The sequence below is a fragment of the Chlamydotis macqueenii genome, chromosome 1 (genome assembly GCF_036417535.1).
Source record: "Chlamydotis macqueenii isolate bChlMac1 chromosome 1, bChlMac1.mat, whole genome shotgun sequence".
NCBI lineage: Eukaryota > Metazoa > Chordata > Aves > Otidiformes > Otididae > Chlamydotis > Chlamydotis macqueenii.
In genome coordinates, this window is record NC_141556.1 from 212182929 (window position 1) to 212204673 (window position 21745).

The 21745-nt window shown below is 45.0% G+C and overlaps 1 protein-coding gene across 1 annotated transcript in view; it reads right to left on the reverse strand.

The window, feature by feature from the left end:
• MYO7A (myosin VIIA) overlaps nucleotides 1-21745 on the reverse strand; it is a 104432-nt gene that overhangs the window by 11187 nt on the left and 71500 nt on the right. Inside the window, exons 21-39 of the mRNA XM_086743081.1 lie at nucleotides 20820-20904; nucleotides 19702-19920; nucleotides 19424-19531; nucleotides 18659-18868; nucleotides 17903-18106; nucleotides 16896-17072; nucleotides 14879-15136; nucleotides 13640-13767; nucleotides 12303-12429; nucleotides 8525-8644; nucleotides 7632-7805; nucleotides 6191-6418; nucleotides 4704-4874; nucleotides 3567-3684; nucleotides 3156-3282; nucleotides 2873-3042; nucleotides 2579-2769; nucleotides 1927-2051; nucleotides 952-1109 (exon numbers count right to left, since the gene is read on the reverse strand). Coding sequence (XP_086599207.1) covers nucleotides 952-1109; nucleotides 1927-2051; nucleotides 2579-2769; nucleotides 2873-3042; nucleotides 3156-3282; nucleotides 3567-3684; nucleotides 4704-4874; nucleotides 6191-6418; nucleotides 7632-7805; nucleotides 8525-8644; nucleotides 12303-12429; nucleotides 13640-13767; nucleotides 14879-15136; nucleotides 16896-17072; nucleotides 17903-18106; nucleotides 18659-18868; nucleotides 19424-19531; nucleotides 19702-19920; nucleotides 20820-20904 — 3098 coding nt within the window. The remainder of the gene's footprint in view (nucleotides 1-951; nucleotides 1110-1926; nucleotides 2052-2578; nucleotides 2770-2872; nucleotides 3043-3155; nucleotides 3283-3566; nucleotides 3685-4703; nucleotides 4875-6190; nucleotides 6419-7631; nucleotides 7806-8524; nucleotides 8645-12302; nucleotides 12430-13639; nucleotides 13768-14878; nucleotides 15137-16895; nucleotides 17073-17902; nucleotides 18107-18658; nucleotides 18869-19423; nucleotides 19532-19701; nucleotides 19921-20819; nucleotides 20905-21745) is intronic.

Below are 21745 nucleotides of genomic sequence, written 5' to 3' on the forward strand. Positions count from 1 at the left end.
AGATGTCCAGAGAACTTTCCCTTTATCATGCATCATCTCAGGTTGAAAGGATTGGTTTGGGGTCAGGATACGTAGACCTAAGCAAGTTGTGTGTGATCACGTGTAACCTGATCACAAGTACAAGTACCACTGTAAAAGATCGGATTTTCAGCTCGTGTCAGACACCAGTGGAGCTGCAGTAACACAAACCAAATGACGCCCTTCACCATTATGCCACATTGCAACTATTCTGCATGACAACCGGCCACGGTTTTCTGAATTAATATGTATGACACAGCAAGAGGAAAAGGATAAAATTGCAAAAGTCCTCTTACAGTTTTTTGCCAGTTGTTTTAATTCCTCCTCCTGCTATTATTTGCTAGTAAGAGAAAACCAGTAGTAGCAGCAATAGTGTAATATCAGTAAGTAACAGGCTTACACCATCAGAATCATGAAGTCTGGAGGCTAGAGCAGAGCCCCACCAAAAAATGAAGGTTATTTCAACAGATTGGATCTATGTCTGCATTCAGCTCATCTCTCCATGCTGCATACATTCTTCCAGGTAAGGGATATTCAGGCAGCAAACCCTCTCCCTGAGGCTATGTGGACTGGTTTACATCCATACGGCTTAGGGCTACAGCCTTCCACAGCAGATGCATTTTGGAGAGACACAGCTGAAACGAGCCAGAACAGAGCTGTTGAGTTAATCACTAAGCAGTGTGGATCAGCAGGACTCAATAACTTGTTCCCTGGCCCTCATCTATTAAGAAGCAGACACTGCTCAGATCTTGAGGATGCCTGAGCGCAGACTCCAGGATCAGGCAGGTCTCCAAGACTGTGACATGGTCCCAAAGCCCTTAAGAGGGACCACAAACCTTTCCATGGGCTTTGATTGAGGCTCTAAAAAGCCTGCTCAGCTATTTGCCTGTCAGATGTGTTGTCCAAGTGGTGCCCCAGGCAGTGGAAGGATATCAATGAAGGCCATGCAGGCTTCTTGGGACAGCTCCTCGCTGCCCAGGATCTTCTTCAGCAACGGCTGTTTGATGGGCTCACGGGTGTAACACCACAGCTTGTCCTTCCCGCGGCTCTTGGTGATCATGACTCGGCTCAGAGTGTGCTTGGGAGGTGGCCTGGCAGCAAAGACAAAGCAAAAGGAAAGATGGAGAGGTTACAGGGCTGAAAGGCACTGCTTGTGGCAACTTCACTTGGGAAGGTTGCTTATAGCACCTAGCTAATGAACTCTTACATCCAATGGGACTTCACAGCTTAGCAAGTATCCAGCTCCAGTTCTGCCCAAAGATAACCATATGTACTTTCCTAGGGCTCAGAAAAGTCCCTTAAGGTCTCTACCCAAGTACTGACACCAAAACAACCTTCCCTACCCCAAAAAGCTTCTAACTACAAGAGGAAAGATGATGGCAATGGACGGTCAGGGCAGCAACACTGAAAGAATATTGCCTAGCAGAACAAGCCTACCAGGGTGAAGATATCTCACAGGATCTGGTCTGTCTGTCTGGCTCCCATCTGAGCAGGACTAGGAGTTTTGGGATCAGTCTGGTCAGCTCCATTCAGCAGTGGCATACATTTAAATCTTTGGAGCTGAGATGAAAATGTCCACACCTAATTCACCTGCTGCCTATATGGTCTGAGCCTGTATATGGGATCATGGGAAAGGAACACCAGACCACTAAGCACAGCCTCCCACATAACGCTAAATTTCACACTTACACCTGTGCTGAGCCAATCGGAAGAAGTCCTTCATAAAATCTTGTCTGTGGAAAACCTACAGCTCAGATGCTATGACCTAAACTGGAGGTTGCAGTTGTACAAAGTCACACAAAGGGATATTTAGAGTCTTTTCCAGTAGTGAAAAATTTCCAGATTCCCAAGCTAGTTGGAGATATATTCCTACTCCTATAATGTTTGAAGATGGTTTTTAAAAATCACCTGAAATAATCGTAGGAAAATTCCTCCAAGGTGTATGGTTTCACTCTCTCTTCACTGTCTGAAATGGCCAGCTGAGAGGTTCTGATAACATCTTGTCTTTGGTCAGGGGTCATCGTGACCAGTGCCTGTGGGATTAAAAGGTTTCTGTCACCCAGTATGTTTGATATATCTGGTGTATACAGAGAGAGGAAGCAGATATAAAATGAAAAGAACAGTGAGTAAGAATAACCCTTGAATTCCAGTTAGTAGTCAGTAAGAACTGTTCAACTGTCATTTCTCCATGCCATTCTCAGTCACTAATGCAAGAAATAACCAATGTTTCCATAGTGTAAATGATTTCCTAAGGAAGATAATGTGCTTTCAGTCCTACAGCTCCATATGTGAATGTGCCCATCAACCCCAAATACATCTACAAGTAATTAGGCCAGCTAGAGGGACGTAGCTGGATTCATGGGTATTCCAAGTCACAAGCTTGTGGTGTTCAAAGACCAGATTAAAGGTTGAGATCACTTCTGCTTCAGACAACTTGTCACCTTTCAGTCACTCTGGTTATCACCTTACCATCAGGGAGACTCTGGACATATCTAAGCTCTTCAAGAAGGCTTTGACCTCCTCAGGCTTTGTATCAAGTTGTGCTATTCTGAAAGCTTACCACGATCTCCAGCGGAGGCATGGTGACTGTAGGCAAGACGTAGACGGCATCGGTTGGGAAATCTCCTCTCTGCTTGGTTCGTTCATTGAACCCATTAGCCCACCCTGAGTTCATCACATGTTCTCCTGTGTCCTGGTCCAGAACTATGAGGTCTCCTTTGAGAAAGCTGAGGAAGCCAGATTCTTCGCCTACTGCAAGAAAAACAACCATTAGTTTGATTTTTTTTTTTTCCAAATCCTTGGGAGTAATTAATCTATCTATACTTTTTGCCATTGGGCTGGGCCATTTGCTTACCAGGGTTAGGGTTATCTTGGAGAGTGACCACATACTTGGATCTTTTCCTTAGTCCTTCAAGGAAAGTCACCACGAGGTCCCGGATATCCTCTGCATTGTTGGAGGTGAAAGTGTATTCATCACCTTTAATGGTGGCCAAGGTGAAACTCTGCCCTTGCAGCTTTCCCCCTCTGGGATATATTTTTATGGGAGACATAAACGGAGAGAGAATGGCATCAAGAGGCAAAGCCTGGGAAAATGCTATTTTAGAGACATATCACCATCTAAGCCTGTTCCTCCTTACCTGCTGCTTGACACAGCTGTGATCTCTGGGAAAGAGAGTTCTAAGAGAACCTGTTCCTGTTCATCCACAAAGTACACCCCTGTCCAGTTGACAGCTACAATCACATCATTTTTAGGCAGGCTTGGCCCTGGATTGAAGACAAGACATACAATCAGTTCATAAAGGGTCCTAGGATTATAGAAAATTTCAAAGGAGGATGCAATGATAAAAAAATCAGTGTCATTTTCAGTAAGAGAAATAGTGGCAGACTCATAGCTTGACAGATTGCTAATCAGGATGCACCAAAAAATAACATATCTAAAAAAGACTAGCTAGATGGTCCATTAAGTCTTCTTGTCTGTGCAGTCTTTGTGTCTCCTTCTTTTTGCTTTGGAGCATCCTGTGCTCTGGGGATGTGCTCTACTGACTCACCTGAGAATTTGAAGGCTTCGTAAAACCGAGAAAACAGCAAAGGCCACTTGAAACGTGCAAAATCCACTACCTCTTCCTTGACTTTTTTGGGATCTGCCCTCTTCTGAGTATAAATTCCCTACAGAAAAAGCAAATTACAACCAACATGAAACACAAACTCAGTTATAGCCAGGAAGAGAGCAAACAAAACCAATTAATGTCATCTGAAGATCTTGGAACTAATATTAATTCAGGTCTCAATGAGGCTAAGAGCCACAGTCCTACAGGAACAAGTGATGCGTTGAACAAAGTCCTGGCAAAATTTTGGTTCCCACTTCAGGGAATAATTCAACTCTGAGAAGGCCGTGCAAGCACCTACAGTGACCAGTCTAGGTGGGATTAATCTCAGCTAACTTTGGGTTTCCCTAAGGTAAGTGTCTACCTTTTAGCTTGACAGTTGTTTAGCTGGACACAGACACTCAATGGTGCTTAAGCACAGGCATCTAGCTTCATTTAAGACATCCTCAGATACCTGAGACTTCTATATGTAGATGACAGGCTGATGGAGGACCTGCAAGATCCAACTGAATTGCATCTTTGGGTCTCCATTGACAGTAATGGGAGGTGAGGGTCCTAACATGGAGGTGCTTACATTTTAGGGGTCTTAATCTGGAGCTGGGTCCTGCTGTCAAATGAATGTCAATTCTCATGCCTGGACGACCAGCCCTCGTGACTGATAATGAGTTATGGGTAATGAGCTGTAGAAGGCGTCGCTCTGGGAGGGTGTCACAAATGTTCTTATGGAAGTCAGAGAGATTTTATACAATACCTGGTATAATAAGGTCCTGACATTGCCTGGAGACACGAACCACCACTGTAATAGAACAATAACACCACAATCCTATGTACCAGGAATGAGACCCCAGAGGTGGCATTTTCCTTCTCACAGTGAATCTCTACAGGTTGTCTTCTTCTGTCAGATCTTGCCTCAAAACCAGTGGTAAAGCTGAATATGGCTAATAAAAAACTTGACATTTCTCTTTGATTTAGCTTCAGGCCAGGCCAAGAGCTGAGCTATGATATCTGATGTATATTTGAAAGGCACACAAAGCTACTGAAGCACACCTTGGTCCTTGCCAAACAATCTATTGTCCTCACCTTTTTATGTGCGGCTATAATGAGCTGAGCCCATTTTTCCACTGTTTTTGAAGCTGTGATCTCTCTGTCCGGGATGTAGGATGGAATTAGATTCAGCAGCCTTTCCAGCACCATCTCTGACCCATAGTCCACGTAGTACTGCTGGGAAGCCAGTTCTGCCAGATCTTCTTCCTGTTGGAGTCAAAGCAGCCAAGTTAATGTTGTTACCAGGCTATCACCTCAACATCCATCCTCCATCATGCAAGGAGCTCTTTCTGGAGGCTGGAGGTAATGCTGCTTCAGATTGGTGTGGGGGTGTTTCCTTTCAGCTGAACTTCACCAGTGCTTTTTGACACATCTAAACTTCAGGAGATTGAGCACTAAAAGCTATGATTAAGCCTTAACAAGTACAGTGACCAGCTCCATGCAACTCTGTACTGTGTGTGAACACAGAATCATTTAGGTTGGAAAAGACCTTTAAGATCGACTCCAACCCTAAAAACATGTTTGTCCCAGTCTTTCCTTGCAGTTCAATCTGCTTCTGATGCCTGTGGTTAGCAGTGGGTGATTTTGCTATGGTAGACAGTGTTTAATGATTGAAAACTGCATGTATCCATAATTTCTCATACTTGAGAAGCCCAGCAACCGAAGCACCTGTGCATAATGCAGAACTGTAAAATGTCCTTCAGTGCAGCTACATTCCAAGCACTTTGGGGCGAGTTAATAGAGCTTCTGAGATGATAATAGCGCCAGGAGACCAGGAGTAAGAGAAGGGGAGGAAGAAAGGACAGGATTTCTGACAGGATAAAAGAGCTGCAGTTAATGCAATATAGATGGGAAAAGACTATTTAGTTCCCAAGGTGGCTGGACTATACTGGACAACAGGAGAATGATTAGGTGTTGGGGAAGAGAGATATCTTCAATTTGACACCTGGATGATCTCAAGCACTAGCGAAACAAAATGTGATGGACACTCTCAGGGATTTTGATGTCTCTTGAGATGCTAATTTCAGTGACACTGGAATAATTCCATAAGCTCCCAGAGACTCTAGAGGCACAGAGGTTTCTCCTGCCAATGTCCCTTCAGCATATGGCAGCATTATTTGGTTTGTATTGTATGGCAGAGGTCTGGGTATCCTGAAAAGCATCACTCGTGTCTAAGATTTAGCTGGATTTACCAAACAGGATCCTGCTATGTACTCCTGATTTGGTGGTGTAGTTACAGTGTGCTTGTGGCCCTCCAAACTGAGGCTGACGGATGAAGTGGTTGTTCACTCGCACATGCAAAATTCACCAGGAGAGAGTGCTCATGCAGCACATGGGAATGTCTGGTCTCTCCTCAGCCGAGAACATCTGACTCCCTTAGCTCCAGTTTCCCAAGCAAATACTATAATCCCCAAGCTAGTAGGTGTTCAGGGAGGAAGATTTCTTACCCCCTTTGGTGAAACCTATTTCACCTTGACAAAGATACATGTTGGATCAGACCAGTAGCTGCTGAGGTCACATACCTTGTCACACCGGTACTCCCCAAACTTCACCCCCCGCACAATCTGTTGGTAAATGAGGTTGGTGGCCACATTGTCCTCACTCGGGTTGTGCCAAGGAGTGAAGATCTCCTTCCTGAAGAAGAGCCGCCACGGCGCGTTGCGTTCCTGCGCTCCCTGCTCTTTGGCGTACTGCTCACACTGAGATACAGCATCCATCACGTGGTCATTGCCGCTCCCCAACGAGGAGACCTAATCAGGACAGAGGGAAATGTGGCATTCACCTGACTAAATGCTGACCTCTCTAGGTAGAGATATCTATCTTGGAGTCACTCATCCAGACTTCCTTTATAATCAAAATAAGTCAAAGTATCTATCTCTACTAGCCAGCAAAGATTTAATAGGTTTACAGCACAGCTGGGTGAGCCATTCTGTTCTGAGACATAATTTCCCATCCAGAATGAAAGGAGAACATCAACATGAATTAGCAAAGCCAACGGTCCCATTATAAAGTATTGTTTATTCACACTGTGCTTTGAAACACCCTGTTTCAAAGTCATGGACTTGGTCCAACCATACTAAGCATGAGGCAAACCCAGAATAAAAAGCCTGTCCTGTTACAGAAGATTTATCATCTCTCTGTTCTCACTGTGGTTTGGCACGAGGCCCTAAAGCACTCTGTCTCTTCAGAGTGAACGTCCCTGGTTGAGTGTCTCCTCAAGAAAGACCAAGAAGATGGAGTATAAATCATTTTCTTCTCTCCCCACAGGCAGAGGTGGCCACATCTTGGGGTGAGAATATGTGTCATCTTCTTAAACAGCAGCTGTAGGAACAATTCTGCTTCATTGGCTTGCAGCTGTTGTCTCACCTGATAAAGTTTTACCCTAGGTCTGTTTTCCCCTCTCATTTAAGCTCACCTTTATTTTTATGGAATTTCTGAAAAAAAAAAGGTATGATTTTAGGTTAAATAAATCAGGTTAAATGCCAATGCAAGTATGGCAGTTTGGATTTTAGCTCATTTTGGAAACTTAATTTCAACCATCAGCAATGAAATGTAGTTGCTCCCTTGCATAAAAATCCAGGCTGTTTGTTTTACTGGAAATTAAATTCAGAGTAGCTTGACTAAGAGTAAGAGCACAGAGTCACAGAAGAACGTAGGTAGAAAGGCATTTCTAGAGCTTTCTTGTCCATCTTTGATCAAGTTGCTCTGTGCCTTCTCCTGTTAAATTCTGAATATCTCCAAGGAGGGAGATTTCTCTGTCTCTGCAACCCTGCTCCAGCGTTTGACCACTCTGATTGTGAAAATCATGCTGCCACTTGCACTGTAGAAATCTTCCTGCCTGACCTCAAGAGTGGCCATTTGCTCAGAGCACAGGGTCCTTCTGATCTCTGGAAGATATGTGACAGCAAGGAGAACCTCCCTCTTCTTTTATAGGGTTAGTCAGGAACAAAATTTAAGACATACCTTGTCAAAAAGTGCAATGTAAAGTGAAAAACCAAATCGATCCTTCAGGCTGATTTTGTCGGCCAAAGAATTACAGAGCTCTTTAGCAGTTGTTGCAGAGTCGGTCAACAGAGTTTTTGTTGTCCCATCCATAAATGTGACAGGCAGCATGATTGGTTTCTTGGATTTGGTTGCCTAATGGATTAAAGTCAAATATTATAAAAGGATGTATATTTCAGCCCCATTGAGACTATTTACCTACACACTCTTCCACCCAGCTGTGGTAGCCATTTGCTAATTCTTGATCCCACTGACTGGCTGCTTTTCAATACTACGATGACATACTTCTCAATGGGATAAGGTACAGTCAGCCACTGGAAGCACTTGGAATTCCCATATTTTTTATTTAATACATTCAGTCATCAAAGTGCCTAATCCAGTAAATCTAGGCATGCCTGGGAATGCTCCTGGACACGGGAGCACAGCTGTCTATGCTAGTAAAACAGCACAGAAAATGAGCAATTATTGCACAAACTGTGCCTGTTCCAGCTATAACTATCCCCGAACAAGTCCCAGGGACAACCCTCAGCAGGCAGTTCGCCTGCAGCCACCTTCATCTGGAAGACAGTTTCCTAGCATACATGGGGGCTTGCTCCGTGCCAGCTGGCCTCAATGCCTGAGAGCGCTCTCGAGCACATTTAATTCACAAGTATTGGTGTAGCCAAAGGGATTGATCTGGAGCAAATCCAGGATGCAGAAGGAATGCAGTATCTTGGAAATATATGAAAATTATTGAGAGAAATAGGTATTTTGCCACACAACTTTCTTTCCTGGCAGAGATGTGCTTCCTGGGATAGTGAAAGGCTCAAACCCCGAGCCCCAGCTGCCTGGGGAAGGGATGGACGGGCTCATACCTGCAGCTCCAGCCAGCTGGGTGGCTGCGTCCTTGTTCCATTGGCAAACGTCCGCCTCAGCCTCTCTTCGCAATAGGGAGCGTAACCCGGGGGGCCTCCGTTGATAAAGTTCCTTAAATACTGTTGGCAGCAGGGAATACATTGGTTAGAACACTGGCTTTAGTGGCCAAGCATTTGCAAAGGTTAAAAAGCAATGTTTTATTGGAGAAAAGCCCTCTGGCACTGTCGGCAGTGATACCGCTCAGGCTCAGGATGTTCCTACATCGCATTGCTGGAAGCTGAGAAAGAGTAAGACAGTCTGCACCATTGCCTTGTTCTTACACTGTGCATTTCTGGCCTCAGTGGAGATAAGATACCAGCCTAGACAGACCTTTGATCAAAGCCAGTGCAGCAGCTTTTCTCTTCCTGCTGTTGCTGCCATTGATTTCTATCTCTGTATCTTGAAGTTGTATAATAAAATGTCATTGAGTGTCAGCCAAAAAGCTGGGAATGAATTAAAAAGACCTATAAGTAATGATCCAGGAGAATTGTAAGCAAATGCCACTTAGAACACTTAGCTGACAGTACAAAAGATCTTTCACAATTACGTTAAACAGATGTTTCTTTAGTCAGATTTTAAATTGCATTTTGGAAGATCCTAAAGCGGAATTTGAAGCACTTCACCATGTGGTAAAAATATAACCACATTATTGTAGAGAAAATTAAATTCAGGACTTCCACATTATGAGAGAGATACACATAAAACTAGTACATAAATATCTTGGCCAAAAAGGTAGCTAAGACTAATAGTTCTGTAAATCATACTCTTCAGAGAGATGTTATAGGTAGATAGAGTTCTCTGAATGCTAAAACAGCTGTTCCTTCAGTAACACAGACTGCTCTGTAACACTGTCAGTCCATAAGCAACATCGGTGGAGAGACAGATATCTCTGCCAGTCGTAATTTATAGAGACCCTCTGAAATAACTAGGTTATATAGCCAGGTTATACGGACAGGAACTGTTGCAAATGATAGCAAGCAGCTGATCCTGTGTAAAAGTGTACTTTTAATTACGCTGTTAATAATGAACTATGTAACTACGTCTTTTTTTTATTTCTTCTTTCTTGTGACTGAACTTTCCAATCAAAGTCCTTTATTAGTTGAAAGAAAGGCACAAAAACCAGGAGTGCTAATGTGTCTTGACCCATGATTAGCATATGATACGATAAAGGTTTCTAATGGGATCCAAAGCGTGACCTTCATATTTGGGAGCTGGAAAACATATCAAATACTACCAGCTAAATCCTTCTCAAATGTACAGTCCTAACTGGCGCTTTTGAAGGTTGTGGAACAACTTCTAGGCAAACAGTTTCTTGAAATTTCTCATCTTTTTTCCCCCATAATATTACTGCTATTAAAGCTAGAGCCTGGAGGTTCCAGGAGAAAAGTAACCAGGAGTCTGATATTCCATTCACTGCGTGGAATGGAATAGGAAAGAAATGCTAAGAGATATTTGCCCTATTATGTTTTTCCTTCTGATAAATTAGTGGATAATTACTGCTAAATGAGAAGTTAGGGCATCAATTGAAAAAGACATGAGGTTAACAAAATGTCATCTAGCCAACCGGCTGATGGCCAACATGTGGCTATCATACATTCAACAGTAGCTATTGCATGGTTAAAGCAGCAGTCAGTGAACTCATAGTAAATTAGATTTTGGCTGACTACTAACTCCTGAAAACATGGTACTCATAGATTAAGAGTCTGAGAATAAGGTCTGACAGTGACGTAGAATTTGTCTCCCAGCCCAGAACAGACTGGAGTAGGTGGCTGGGGTTAACATAGCTTCAAAACAGAAGTGTTCACTGAACTCCAACAAACTTTGAATATTCCTCTGCTTCTCACAATACAAAAAAAGTGAGTCTGGATGGGAACGCATGTGATTCGGGGGCAGAGTTAACATTTCACCATGAGAATGCTTTATCTCCAGACACAACATTTTAAGCTGGAAGGTGTCAGTGATGTCCCCATGGATAACTACAGTGGCTTCAGAGGAGATCTGAGACATTGCCCAAGTCACTGCCTGTGTGTTGCTGTTTGCAAGACTGGGGTCTTGAAATGTAACTACAGTGTGGGCTGCTGCAAGTGTTGTTTGCACTCATACTCAAGCAGCTTCATTCACCACAAGCTGCCTGTCATCTCCAACAGGCCAAGGTGCAAAAGGGTCATGAATAAGGGCAAAATTAGTATAAATCCTCTCAGAAACTGTTGGGAAAATTGCCACATATTTCAGCATAAACCATAACTTTGGGCAGAGGTACATGTGAAATCTGGAACAGGTTGCCCAGAAAAATGGTAGATGTTCCATCCCTGGAAACATTCAAGGTCAAGCTGGACAGGGCTCTGAGCAACCTGATCTGGTTGGAGATGTCCCTGCTTGTGGCAGGGTGGTTGGACTAGATGGGCTTTAAAGGTCACTTCTGAACCAAACAATTCTATCATTCTATGCCCGAGTGTCCAGAGCTACCCATAAATTATTTCTGAGAAGTGCTTCACTCACATAAAACATTCTGCTGCTATTAAAGATTTAAACCCACACAACCTCCTGTGGCATACCTTCTCAGATCTCATTTCCAGACATAATTTAATTTTCTGCCATTTTGCTAGTGATTGATCTGCTTTATTAGATTTCATAATGACAAGGCCTGGGGATGAAGGAGGGATTTCTATTCTTGGCTTCAGCTCTTTCAGTGCTGAGGGCCAAGGACTTAATCTGATATCTGTGGAAACTGATGGAACATCTTTATCTCCAGCAGGCTCGGGAGCAGGTCCAGGCTCCAATATTCAAAGATCTGAGAGGGACAAAGGAGGTCTTGTCATGTTGTGGCAAAGCAAAGACACAGTGCTGAGCCCTTTGCCAGCCAAACTCTTAGGTATGGGATTAGCATGAGCAACTCCGTGGTGTTAATCAGACTCTAGGAATGCAATTCATTTGAAAGGCAAGCTGTTCAAATCTAGGCAACTAGACTTTGCCCAGGAAAAAAAGAAAATCCTTAAGAACAACCTAATTTTCAAGAGTGTCAGCCACTTAGCATCTCCCACTGACTTCAGTCTTGCTGATCGACAGTGCTTCTGAAGATACATTACATGTCATCTCTCATGTGGCTATTTAGAGTTGGACGTTTTCAGTATGACACATAGTAGGACAAGTTGTAGAGAGCAACTATGCAAACATACTTCCAAGTAAATTAAACCTCTCCCTTTCTACATACAATTTTTTATATTAACTTATATTTATAATTAGCTGCATAGTACTATTCCTTGCCAAATTTGTTAGAGTACATGCCTGAGGCCATACTGTCAAAGCCAGTAGATGCTTCAATGAACGCATAGACCTTTGCATGTAAGAAGCAGAGGAGAAATGTGGGCCATGCCAGGTGTCCAAATTCCACTTGCAACCTCTCACAATCAAGTTTCCTGCCAGAAGCTCACTTAATCACATCTTCACACATCTACAGTGCAGGAGGCATAATCTGAACTGGTTGTCTACACTCCCTTTAGAGTCAAAGGAAAGAGAGACACTTCTCAGGAGTGACTCATCTGATCCGCTTTAGATATTGAGCTTGAGATCACCCACACTTTTCTTTCTGATTAGGAACTTTATGTTATTGTCATTCCTGGCGCAGATAAATCCCACGATTCCCTCTACTGTGAAACCCAAGAGACAAGCTGCTCTCATGAATGGAAAAGAAAATGTATTGGCAGATAATTCATAAGACAAATATCATCTACAATTTACCTTCACAAACTTCTCAGAAGGAGCAAAACATCCCACGCAGAGGGACATCAGGATCCAGCCCCTGGCATGGCTACTTTTGGATGGGTTCTGGGTCAGCTGCTTGCAGATTTGACAATAGATTTCATCCCTGCAATAGGAATGAAAAAAAAACATTAGAGTTAACAAAGTGGTGTTTTTCAACATGAAGAGAGATAGAGTCAGACCCCATCTGCATACAACTGGTAGTTAAAAGTTCATTTTAGAATCACAAGGACATTAATTTAACTGCCCTAACGATGGTCATCCTGATTGTTGCACTGTCTCTAAAATGCCATCTGCCAGTCCTGTAACGTCTGCTGAGTCCTGGTTTCTCACAAAGATTTCCCAATGACACCAAGAGAGTCTCCTAAACTAACTTTCATAGAGGACCATCAGCTGGGAGTCTTCATTTGCTGACTGTTCCTCTTGAGACACCTGAACTTGCTTTCTGGAAGTGTTGGGAACTATCAGCTCCAGCAGAGGTCAAAGTTTGTCCAGCTCTTACATACAAATGAGCACGTACATTGACAGGTATCTCAATTTGGGAATTAATGCCCACTTTTGAATTTAACCATAGTTCTCTACATGCAAAATGACGGATAACAGTAATTCCTCATCCACATGGGATGCAGCAAATCTCATTACATTGACAACCCCTATGGGACACTACCAGCTGTGCCTTCAGAGCAGACTTTGTGCAGAAAAGTAAGGCTAAGGGTTGAATGGTGAACTGGGAGGATAAAATGAAAATTAGAGAAGCTGGCCATCAAACGAGGATGCTCACCCTGTTCCTGGAAGAAGTGGATAGGTGTGAGTGAAAGGAGAGTGAGACCATGTAAACAAGGACTGTATTATAACACACACACATATATATAAATGGGCTAAATCAAAGATGTACAGTTAGCCTTAATTTGGCACTTTCTAATTTTTGAATGCTTAATTTAGCAACTGAAGTGAGTTTGAGTGTTTCATTAGTATACCATTAAAAATATTCACCCAAACTAAAGAGATCTAAGTGGCCAAATAGAAAAAAAAAAAAAAAGGGTAGTGAACAACAAGAATGAACGTTAAAAAAACCAATCCCGTAGCCCCTAGCACTTTCAGAAGTGTTTGGGTCCCTCTGCATCATCTTTCTATCAGGCCTGATGTGGACAGTAAGGAGCATCATCCAGCCCACATTATACAACAGAACCAGAAAAAATGATACAACGAGAGCTTTGTAAAGCTGAACTCAATAGCAAAATCATTTGGATAAAAAAAGCTCAAGAAGGAAGGAATGAAAAGAATGGCACGTTCATGCCTTTGTCTTGATTTCTAACCTTAAGGCTGGCCTGAGGATGCCATTACCAATAATGAAATGGAGCTTCTCCAGGTTGGAGGTAGGTCGGTCTTCGAGCATGCTATTACCTTGGAGTGTAGATTCACCATCGTGAAGTCTCTTTGTCACCTGGCAACCAGACACATTGCTCTCTTTCAGTACAGCCAGTTACTATGTCCCCCCCACCCCCATCCCAAATGTGTTGTCTTCCCCAAGGACTCCTCCACCAGCCAGGAGGGGTCTCAGAAGTTCTTCAATCTAGCACTTTAACAGCAATGGGAGGGTATGACTTTGTTGGCTTTAAACACATACAGGTGAAGCTGAAAATGGTCCTGTCTAGTCACACTCCTACCTGCTTGGTCTTTGCCCAGAGTTTCTACAATAGCACCCTTGCATCCCAGCTCTGAGCTGATCCTGCAGCCAGGAGAGGACCACCAAGGATCTTTGGAATAACCCCAGCTTACTGACAAGGAGGAGGACTTGTCCCTTTACCTCAGTTGTATTAAAAAAAAAATCATTAAAACACTGACAAAATGGACCCACTCCCCATGCTAATGATGCAGCCAAAAGCGCTAAAGCACGGTGTCGTTTGTGAAAACAGGGATGGCATGCATCCTCCTACCAGCTCTCTGCCTCAGCTAGTCAATGCAGTCTCCATACAGAGCCATGGGAGAAAGATGGCCATTTCCAGACTGCGTTCAGAGCCACTTTAGGGTAAGCTGGACTGGCTCCTCTTCCTCGCCACTCACCCTAAATGGAAGGAGGGTGACTATCTCAGAGAGCAATCTTCATGCTCTCAAGGAGCTACAGACAGCTGAGATGGTGTCCGCTCTGGAAGTGGACATGGCAGTGTGTAAAAGAAGACTGAATCCACATCTTTGCCCTGCCTTCATCCCCTCACCCGAAAGATTTATTGCTCTTCACTCTTTTGAGCTGGGATTTTCAAGTTCTGAGCTTGGGCTAACTGCTCCCATGAGGAGTTCTGCCCCTGGCACTGGAGAAGAGCAGAGGATGCGTGAGCGCATTTGAAGACCCCACCTCTGCTACCTATGCCACGATGGAGGGCAGGAAACTAAAAGCAGGGATAACATTCAGACCATCACAGAGTGGTGGGAGGTATCAGCAGCTGGATGGAGGGCTGTGAAAGAGGGGAGGGAAGGTGCTGGATGGATGGACAACGAGAGCCGAGGGGAGGCCGGCGCGAAGTGCAGAATGACTCAAGGAGACACGGGAAGCCAACCTTTCCCCTTAAACACTCCTTAAATCTTTCAGGCAGAGAGACAGGTAGCGCCAAACCCAGAGGAGGGCTGGTTCTATGTTGTCTAGGGAAAAGCAGAAGAGAGTCAGAGAGGGCTGCAGACAATCCAACGGCACTTGTGCTGCCAGGCGGCCAAGCGTCTCCTCTCACCTCCTCCGTCAGTTTGGATTTCTTCTTAAGTGTTAAGGAGACCAGTTTGTGCCGCACACTGTTCTTCTTGTGCCCATCAATGTGAGTACTCTGCAAAGCAAGAGGCGTGGATGCAATTTGATGAGACACAGAGCCCTGCTGAGTAAGTGCTCACCCTGCCTTCCCTGGGCTTCTGCAAAAGGCCATTAATCCTGGGCACAAAGTGAGATATTTCAGAGGCTGGTGGGAACCAGAAGTGTGGACCCATATTCCCACACCCTCTGATAACCCAGGTCTCACTCTGAATTTTGTAGATACTCTCTAACCAATGAGCCTCCCCTAGACCAAAATTACATACAGGGGGGATGTCTGAAATTATGTTGACTATGTGGTTGACTCCTCGTCAACCTACACCCACTCAGTTCTGCTGTATGCCGTTCAGGCTTGTTCCTACATCAGAAATGAGATGAGCAAGACCATTCTCTGAGGTGAACCCACTGTGCAGGATGTTTGTGAGCCGGAAGACATCTAGCCAGGAATTCATACCTGTTCTTGTTTCATCACCGTTAACCTGCTCTGTGCTCTATCAGATTTCTCATAAGAATAAATTTGATGTGAGACAGACCCAGGCACTGGCTATGTATCATCAAGTTACTCTTGGCTTTCTACTTTTACACCAAATTTATGCCATCTGTGGGATTCAAATAGCATGAATAATCACTTCACTTTTTGACATTGTTAACCTCTCCCCATTTAAACAGCTTTGAAAAGACTGTGATTTTACATGAGATCAACACTTCGAGTCCTGGAGCTGTGATGGTTTACATGCATTACAAAGCCAAGTTGGTACTGTAAACCTGGATTTGCACATCATCATGCTCAGGGTCAGCTCAGACATTTCTCGGCACTGTTGTGCACTCTGCAGAGCAGATGTAACCACAGACAAAAATGAGAGTTTAAATTTTCCTTCTCTTCCGTACTATCTGGTGTCTCAATTGTCCCAAACATGCCTTTTTGTAATAAGCAAACAAGAAATTATGGCAGAAGGAATGAAAGGTGATTCTTGGTGTATATCTTCAAAGAACTACAATCCAGATGAGGCTACTGTCCTTCTCAGCTAATTCACTGGAAATTCTGAATGAAATAACTGTCTCTAAACACTAGGAGATTGTTTAATTTACATCTGCAAATGCTGCAGGAGCTTGTCCAGACGATACTACAGAAAGCTTCTTGAAAATGCAACAGTGTCAACTAGGAAATCCCAATACCAGGTAATATCTTGTCTATTGAATAAAGTGATTGCCAAAGATAAACGCATTATCAGTGCTATGGACAGTGATTTATACAGAACAACGTCTTATCTGGGAGGGGTCCTAAGACGAAGTCCTCCAGTGACCTCCCCCAATGCACTGAGGATGCAATAGGGATTTTTTTTTTTTTTTTATTTCCACAGCTTAATCTCCCAGTAACTCTTTACTTCCTGCTCCAAGATTAAGGGCACATTTTTAATTTAGTCTCTTCTGGCTTAGGGCAGATCAAAAAGAAATCCCCAAATGAAAGACCAAAGACATAGGATATTACACTCCCCCCATGTATTTCTGCCCTACAAGGAGAAGGAGAGAGATCAAAGCCCCATGAGAGATGTCAGGGCACTTTCCTTACTGTGTTGCTGGGGGACACTCAGTTATCCCTGTGAAGAAGAAGGGACAGGATCAACACCTGACAGACAGGCAATTCTCCCTTTGTAGTATAATTGCAAATAAAATCGACAAAGTGATTGCCTGCAGCAAACCCCACAAGTCGTTTCCTTCCAACACTTTCATTATTCAACACCTAATAATCATGTCTCTCTTACAGCCACAGCAGTTACCTCTCCTTCTCCCTGCAGAGCCTGCAGTTCTTTCTTATAGGTCTTCTTCCCAAGAGTCTCATAGATTTTTGTCATCACTGGTATCTTCTCGCCGCCATCGCTCATGGCCGTATGATATTTTGGCTCAGGGAGGTCTCCCATGAAACGGAGGATAGTGATCCATACAGCAAGTGCTGCCTATTTAAAAGAAAAGTTACACTTCATTAGCTCACACCAGGGCAGCGGAGGGGGTGGTAAAGCCATGCTGAATCCATCAGGATCACCACTGTGGTCTCCCTGTACATCTGTAGGAGATAAAACACTTCCCTGTGTCACACATAACAGTTTTGCCTGCAGCATACATCCCATCTGAGCAAGCTAGGCAGGCTGGTGGCTGAGACCAGAAATTCAGGCTCTGTGTTCATGCCATCACGAATGTTGGCAAAAAACTACAAGAGATTTGCTTCTTGGCTAGGAGATGCCAGCCTTATAGAGAGGCAGTGACTTGTAGCTCCTAATCCACTCAGAAGAGAAGGAGAACTACAGTAAAGGCAAGTTTGTGGTCAATGTAATGATCATTACAGCCATGTAGGTTTGGTACAATTCTGCTTTTGTACTATAGGGCAAGCATTTCTTCTCTGCTAGCTCTGCACTGGTGCATATTACAAGGTAAGAAATAACTTTTCCAGCTGCCGAGTAGCAGCTTTACAAGCGGTACTTGCTCAACAATTTTCATCGTACATGCCCTGAGCCCAGAGCACTTCATTAATTGTCCTAACACAAATATCAAGGTACGGAGAGGGACTCACCACTACCTTCCTCTAACGCCCATTGTCTTGTCAGTGCTCCAAGCACGCTGGAGGGACAGTGTCTACTGGCACATGTGCGGCAGATGAGGGCTGTGCTCTCCACCATGAGCACATCAGTGTATCCCAAAGGGAAACTGCTGGTGCCCATTGGCTGAAGGGTTCCCCAGGCTTGATCCAACCCGCCCTACCCTGCCTGAGGGTTTTCTTCCCCTGCCTCACCAACTGGTCTCCTTCATCTTCATGGTACAAGAGAGGCTGCTTGAGAGGCCGGCGGATGTAGGTGTGTGTTGTCGTGCCTTGGAAATACGTGGCAGCAAACTTGGCAAATTTATACTCTGAGAGGTCTTCCTCCTCTTCCTCAGGGAGGGGCAATGCCGCATCAAGGTCCTCTTCCTCCAGATTCTTCTGAACTCGCTCAAGATCCTGGTGGGGAAGGACATATCAGGCATTTGGCGTGGCTTTGGATATTGAACTACCCTTTTCCCTTGGTCCTGACTTTTCTGCCCATCTGATTTTCATCCCAAAGGAAAAAGCCAGCTGGAGGAAAAACCATGAAGTATAACTCTGGAGCCTATGTAAAGTCCATGTCTTGAAGGACATGCCTGTGCCCAGGAATGTCCCCAGAGCCACAGGAGAAGCATCAAGCATGGCTCCACTCCTAGCACAGGGAAAGGATGGGCAAGAGCTAAATGCTGTCAGTGGTGATGAACCATACAGGAGAGGATCTCAAAGGCCACACGTCCTCAATGATCTTACAGCAATACTGCTCCCCTCCATGTGGTAGCCCCAGAGAAGGCCTGCAGACTGCCTGACTGTCCCCAAACACAGCATGGAAACCCTCTGGGGTCATGCAGAAGAGCCTAGTCTTGAAGGAAGCCTTCAGTGATCTTTTGGATTGCCCCACTCTCCCTTGATTCATTAATGTGTTGCTAAAGCCTTTCATGTGATAGAAAGGCTTGTGTATGTCTCCAGTACCTCAAAGCCATTGGGTGCCTGTCCTTCCTGGCCAGGCAGGGAGGAGGTCGTCCCCAGGAATCCAAACATTTTGTCCACCATTTCTGAGTCGTTCACTGGCTCGTTGCGAGCTTTCTCCATTTTTTCTAAAAGCTCTTTCTTCCGACGTGCTTCCTCCTTCTCCTTTACTTCTCTCTCTGCATCTTCTCGCGCCAGCTGGGCCAGGCGTACCTGCAAGAGGACAAGCACAATGACTGAACTGCCCCCTCCAAAGAGCTGGCACTAAATTCTGCAGGGCCTGGCTTTAGAAAGGCAAACTGCTCAGTGCTTGCGGCAGCATCTCAGCAACGTGACCTGGAGCGAATCAGTGGCATGTCCATGCCTCAGTTTCCTAACTGCAGAAGGACAAAGCAATAGCATTTTCTCCTTCCTTAGTGCATGTTTAGGGGCTTTGTTCCATGTGCAGAGACTCTCACTGACCTTATTTTTTTTTTTATACCACAACCATGTATGTGCGCACACAGTGTCCCAGTTCCCCCTTCAGCCTTTACACAATACCAAAAGCAAGTGAATAATAACTGTAATCTCTGGCATTCCTGTGCAGCAGATCAGAAATTCTGGAGCAGCTTCAATCTAGTTAGAGCACAGAGTACTTTAGTGAATTAAATACAAACCACCCAAGCAGCGCAGAAAACCCTTAGATATTTTTAGCATTCCCCCTCAAAAGAGCAACACCAGTCCCTGGAAAACAGACAGAGCCCCAGAAAGAGATCAGTCCGCGCGTACTTGGTGCTTCTTTTCTGCTTCCTCTTTGGCTTTCTTGGCACTCATCTCCTTTCGGAGTCGTTCCTCTTCCGCCAGCCGAAGTTTCTCTGCTTCCAGGCGTCGATGATACTGGGGGAATAAACACAAAAGCCCTTCTGAATAGGTATTTACTTACTTATTTTTTAAATTATTTTTTTGCTTTTTAAATACCTATCCCACAAGCATGTGATGCAGAGGCATGTTTATTTCCCGTTTCTCCACCTCTGTTTCCCGACCGATCCCTCCTCCACGGTACTTACTTCCCCCCTGAGGCGCTTATACAGCCTTCGGGCGATCATGCCCCGAGCGTACGCCTGGACGGTGAGGACAGCCCAGAGGCGGTGGCGAAAAGCCCTCCGGACCAGGTAGCCTCGGCATCGTGCCTGAAACTCGATGATCCGCCGGCGAGCCATGTGGTACTGCTTGTGGAGCTTGCGGGATCGGTACAGGGCCTGCAGTCTCAGGAAGCCGATCCGCATCTGCAAGAGGGAGCAGGATGAAACCACCCTGCCACCCAGGGGCTCGCCCACCCTAAGCAGATTTCCATCACTAATCTCCTTCTTGCACGGCTGTAAATAAGAGGCTACTTAAATAAGTTCTCACCAAAACAAGCCTTCAGGAGGGAGGTTCTCCAAGAGGGTGGAGAAATTAAACCCTCCAGCTGCTGCATTGATTCAAAGCCCAGGAAGGATAAAGGCAGTTTCTTCTCCACTAAGAAGAGTGGAGTCCTACAGAGTCCTACAGAGTTTTTTCCCTTGAGATGTCTGAGGAGGTCTGGTTGCTCACCTCAGGGTAGCCACAAGCCATGAGGGTTACTCCCATGGAGGTCCAGCACCTGCAGACCTCTGCCTGACAGCCAAGTGACTGTTGCATGGCAGGACGCAGCATCCTGACCAGCCTGGAAGTGGCTATTCCTATCAAGTTGCAGGCTTGGAGGATGACCCCAAAACACTTCCCAAATGACTCACTGTTGGGTCAGAGCCAGCTGGGACAGGGAGAGAAGAGGGCCATGGCCTAGCTTGAGAAGAAACCCTGATATGGTCTCACCTGGAGATGGAGTCTGTTTTTCAGAAGAAGCTGCTCTTGAGTTTTTAGTCACCTGTAAACTGGGGGAAGACTTTTAAAACCCCAAATGACCAGCTGATGCAATGGACATCTAACTCAAGGGGAAAAGAACAGCTACAACGTGGTCAGGTGCTCTCTTCAATGAGAAGGCAAAGCAGCAAGAGCAAACCTTCATTCATGGCTCCAGCTGATAAAATCCAACCCCACCCCCTCCTACACTCAGTGGGGGCATTTTGAGCCAGGAAACTCTTCCATATGTCCCAGCTGAAAGAGGTAGGAAGGCAGAAGTGTGAGGAAGCACCCCAGTACTCACAGCACCATAGTTCTTCCTGCAGTTATGTCCACGCCAGTATCTCTGAATCATCAGGACTGAATTTCTCACTTTCAGGAAATTGGACCTGCAAAGGCATTTCAGTCACTTGCCTCTGGTTTCGCCGCAAGTTATGATCTCCTGGGCCTCATTCTTAGGAGATTTGAAATCGAGCAGCCAGGTGGAGTAAACACTGCAGTCTTGGCCTGAAAATGTCTCTTCCCCAAGCTCTCCTTGCTTTTATAAACACATCTGTAGGAGCTCTCTCTGATCCTGCAAGCTGATCCTGCCAGGTTATGGCAATGGTAGAGCAGGAGATGCTGGAAATGGTCCCCTACTTGTTCCTCTTGCATCCTCCTCCTCTCGCATCTGAAATCTCCTCCCTGCCTTCCCTCCACACTTTAAGCCCAGCCATCTGAGAACAGATTTAGTTTTACCCAAATGATGAAGAACAAACTTCAGCAACACCACCCTGCTACCTCCATCTGCTCCTCCCATCCTGTTTAGCCTGGCCTGATCCTGCATGTAGACACCTTGGGGACAGTCGTGTTGGGAGGACTTGGGAGTGTCTCTAGCATTACTGTGGGAAAGGTTACTGGGTTACTTACATGTGCTCTTTCTGCAAAGCCTAAGGCACAATCTGAGTCACAGCCACAGCTTGGATAGTCGAAGAGCACAAAGCCCTAAGAACTGTCTCTCCTTCATGGTTGAAGCTTGACCTCAGCTGTGGCTTCCTCTTGTCCTCTACAATGGTGCCATGAACTCCCCATGGACTACCTGCCCTCCTTCCAAGTCTGTGGCAACAAAGGGAAGAGTTCTGAACCCCTTGGGCTGTGGGTAGAATAACATTAGTCACAGTGGACAACCCAATGGCCCCATTGCAGTCTTGTGGGGATCCTCATAGACTGGAGGCTTACTGTTGCCTTCAG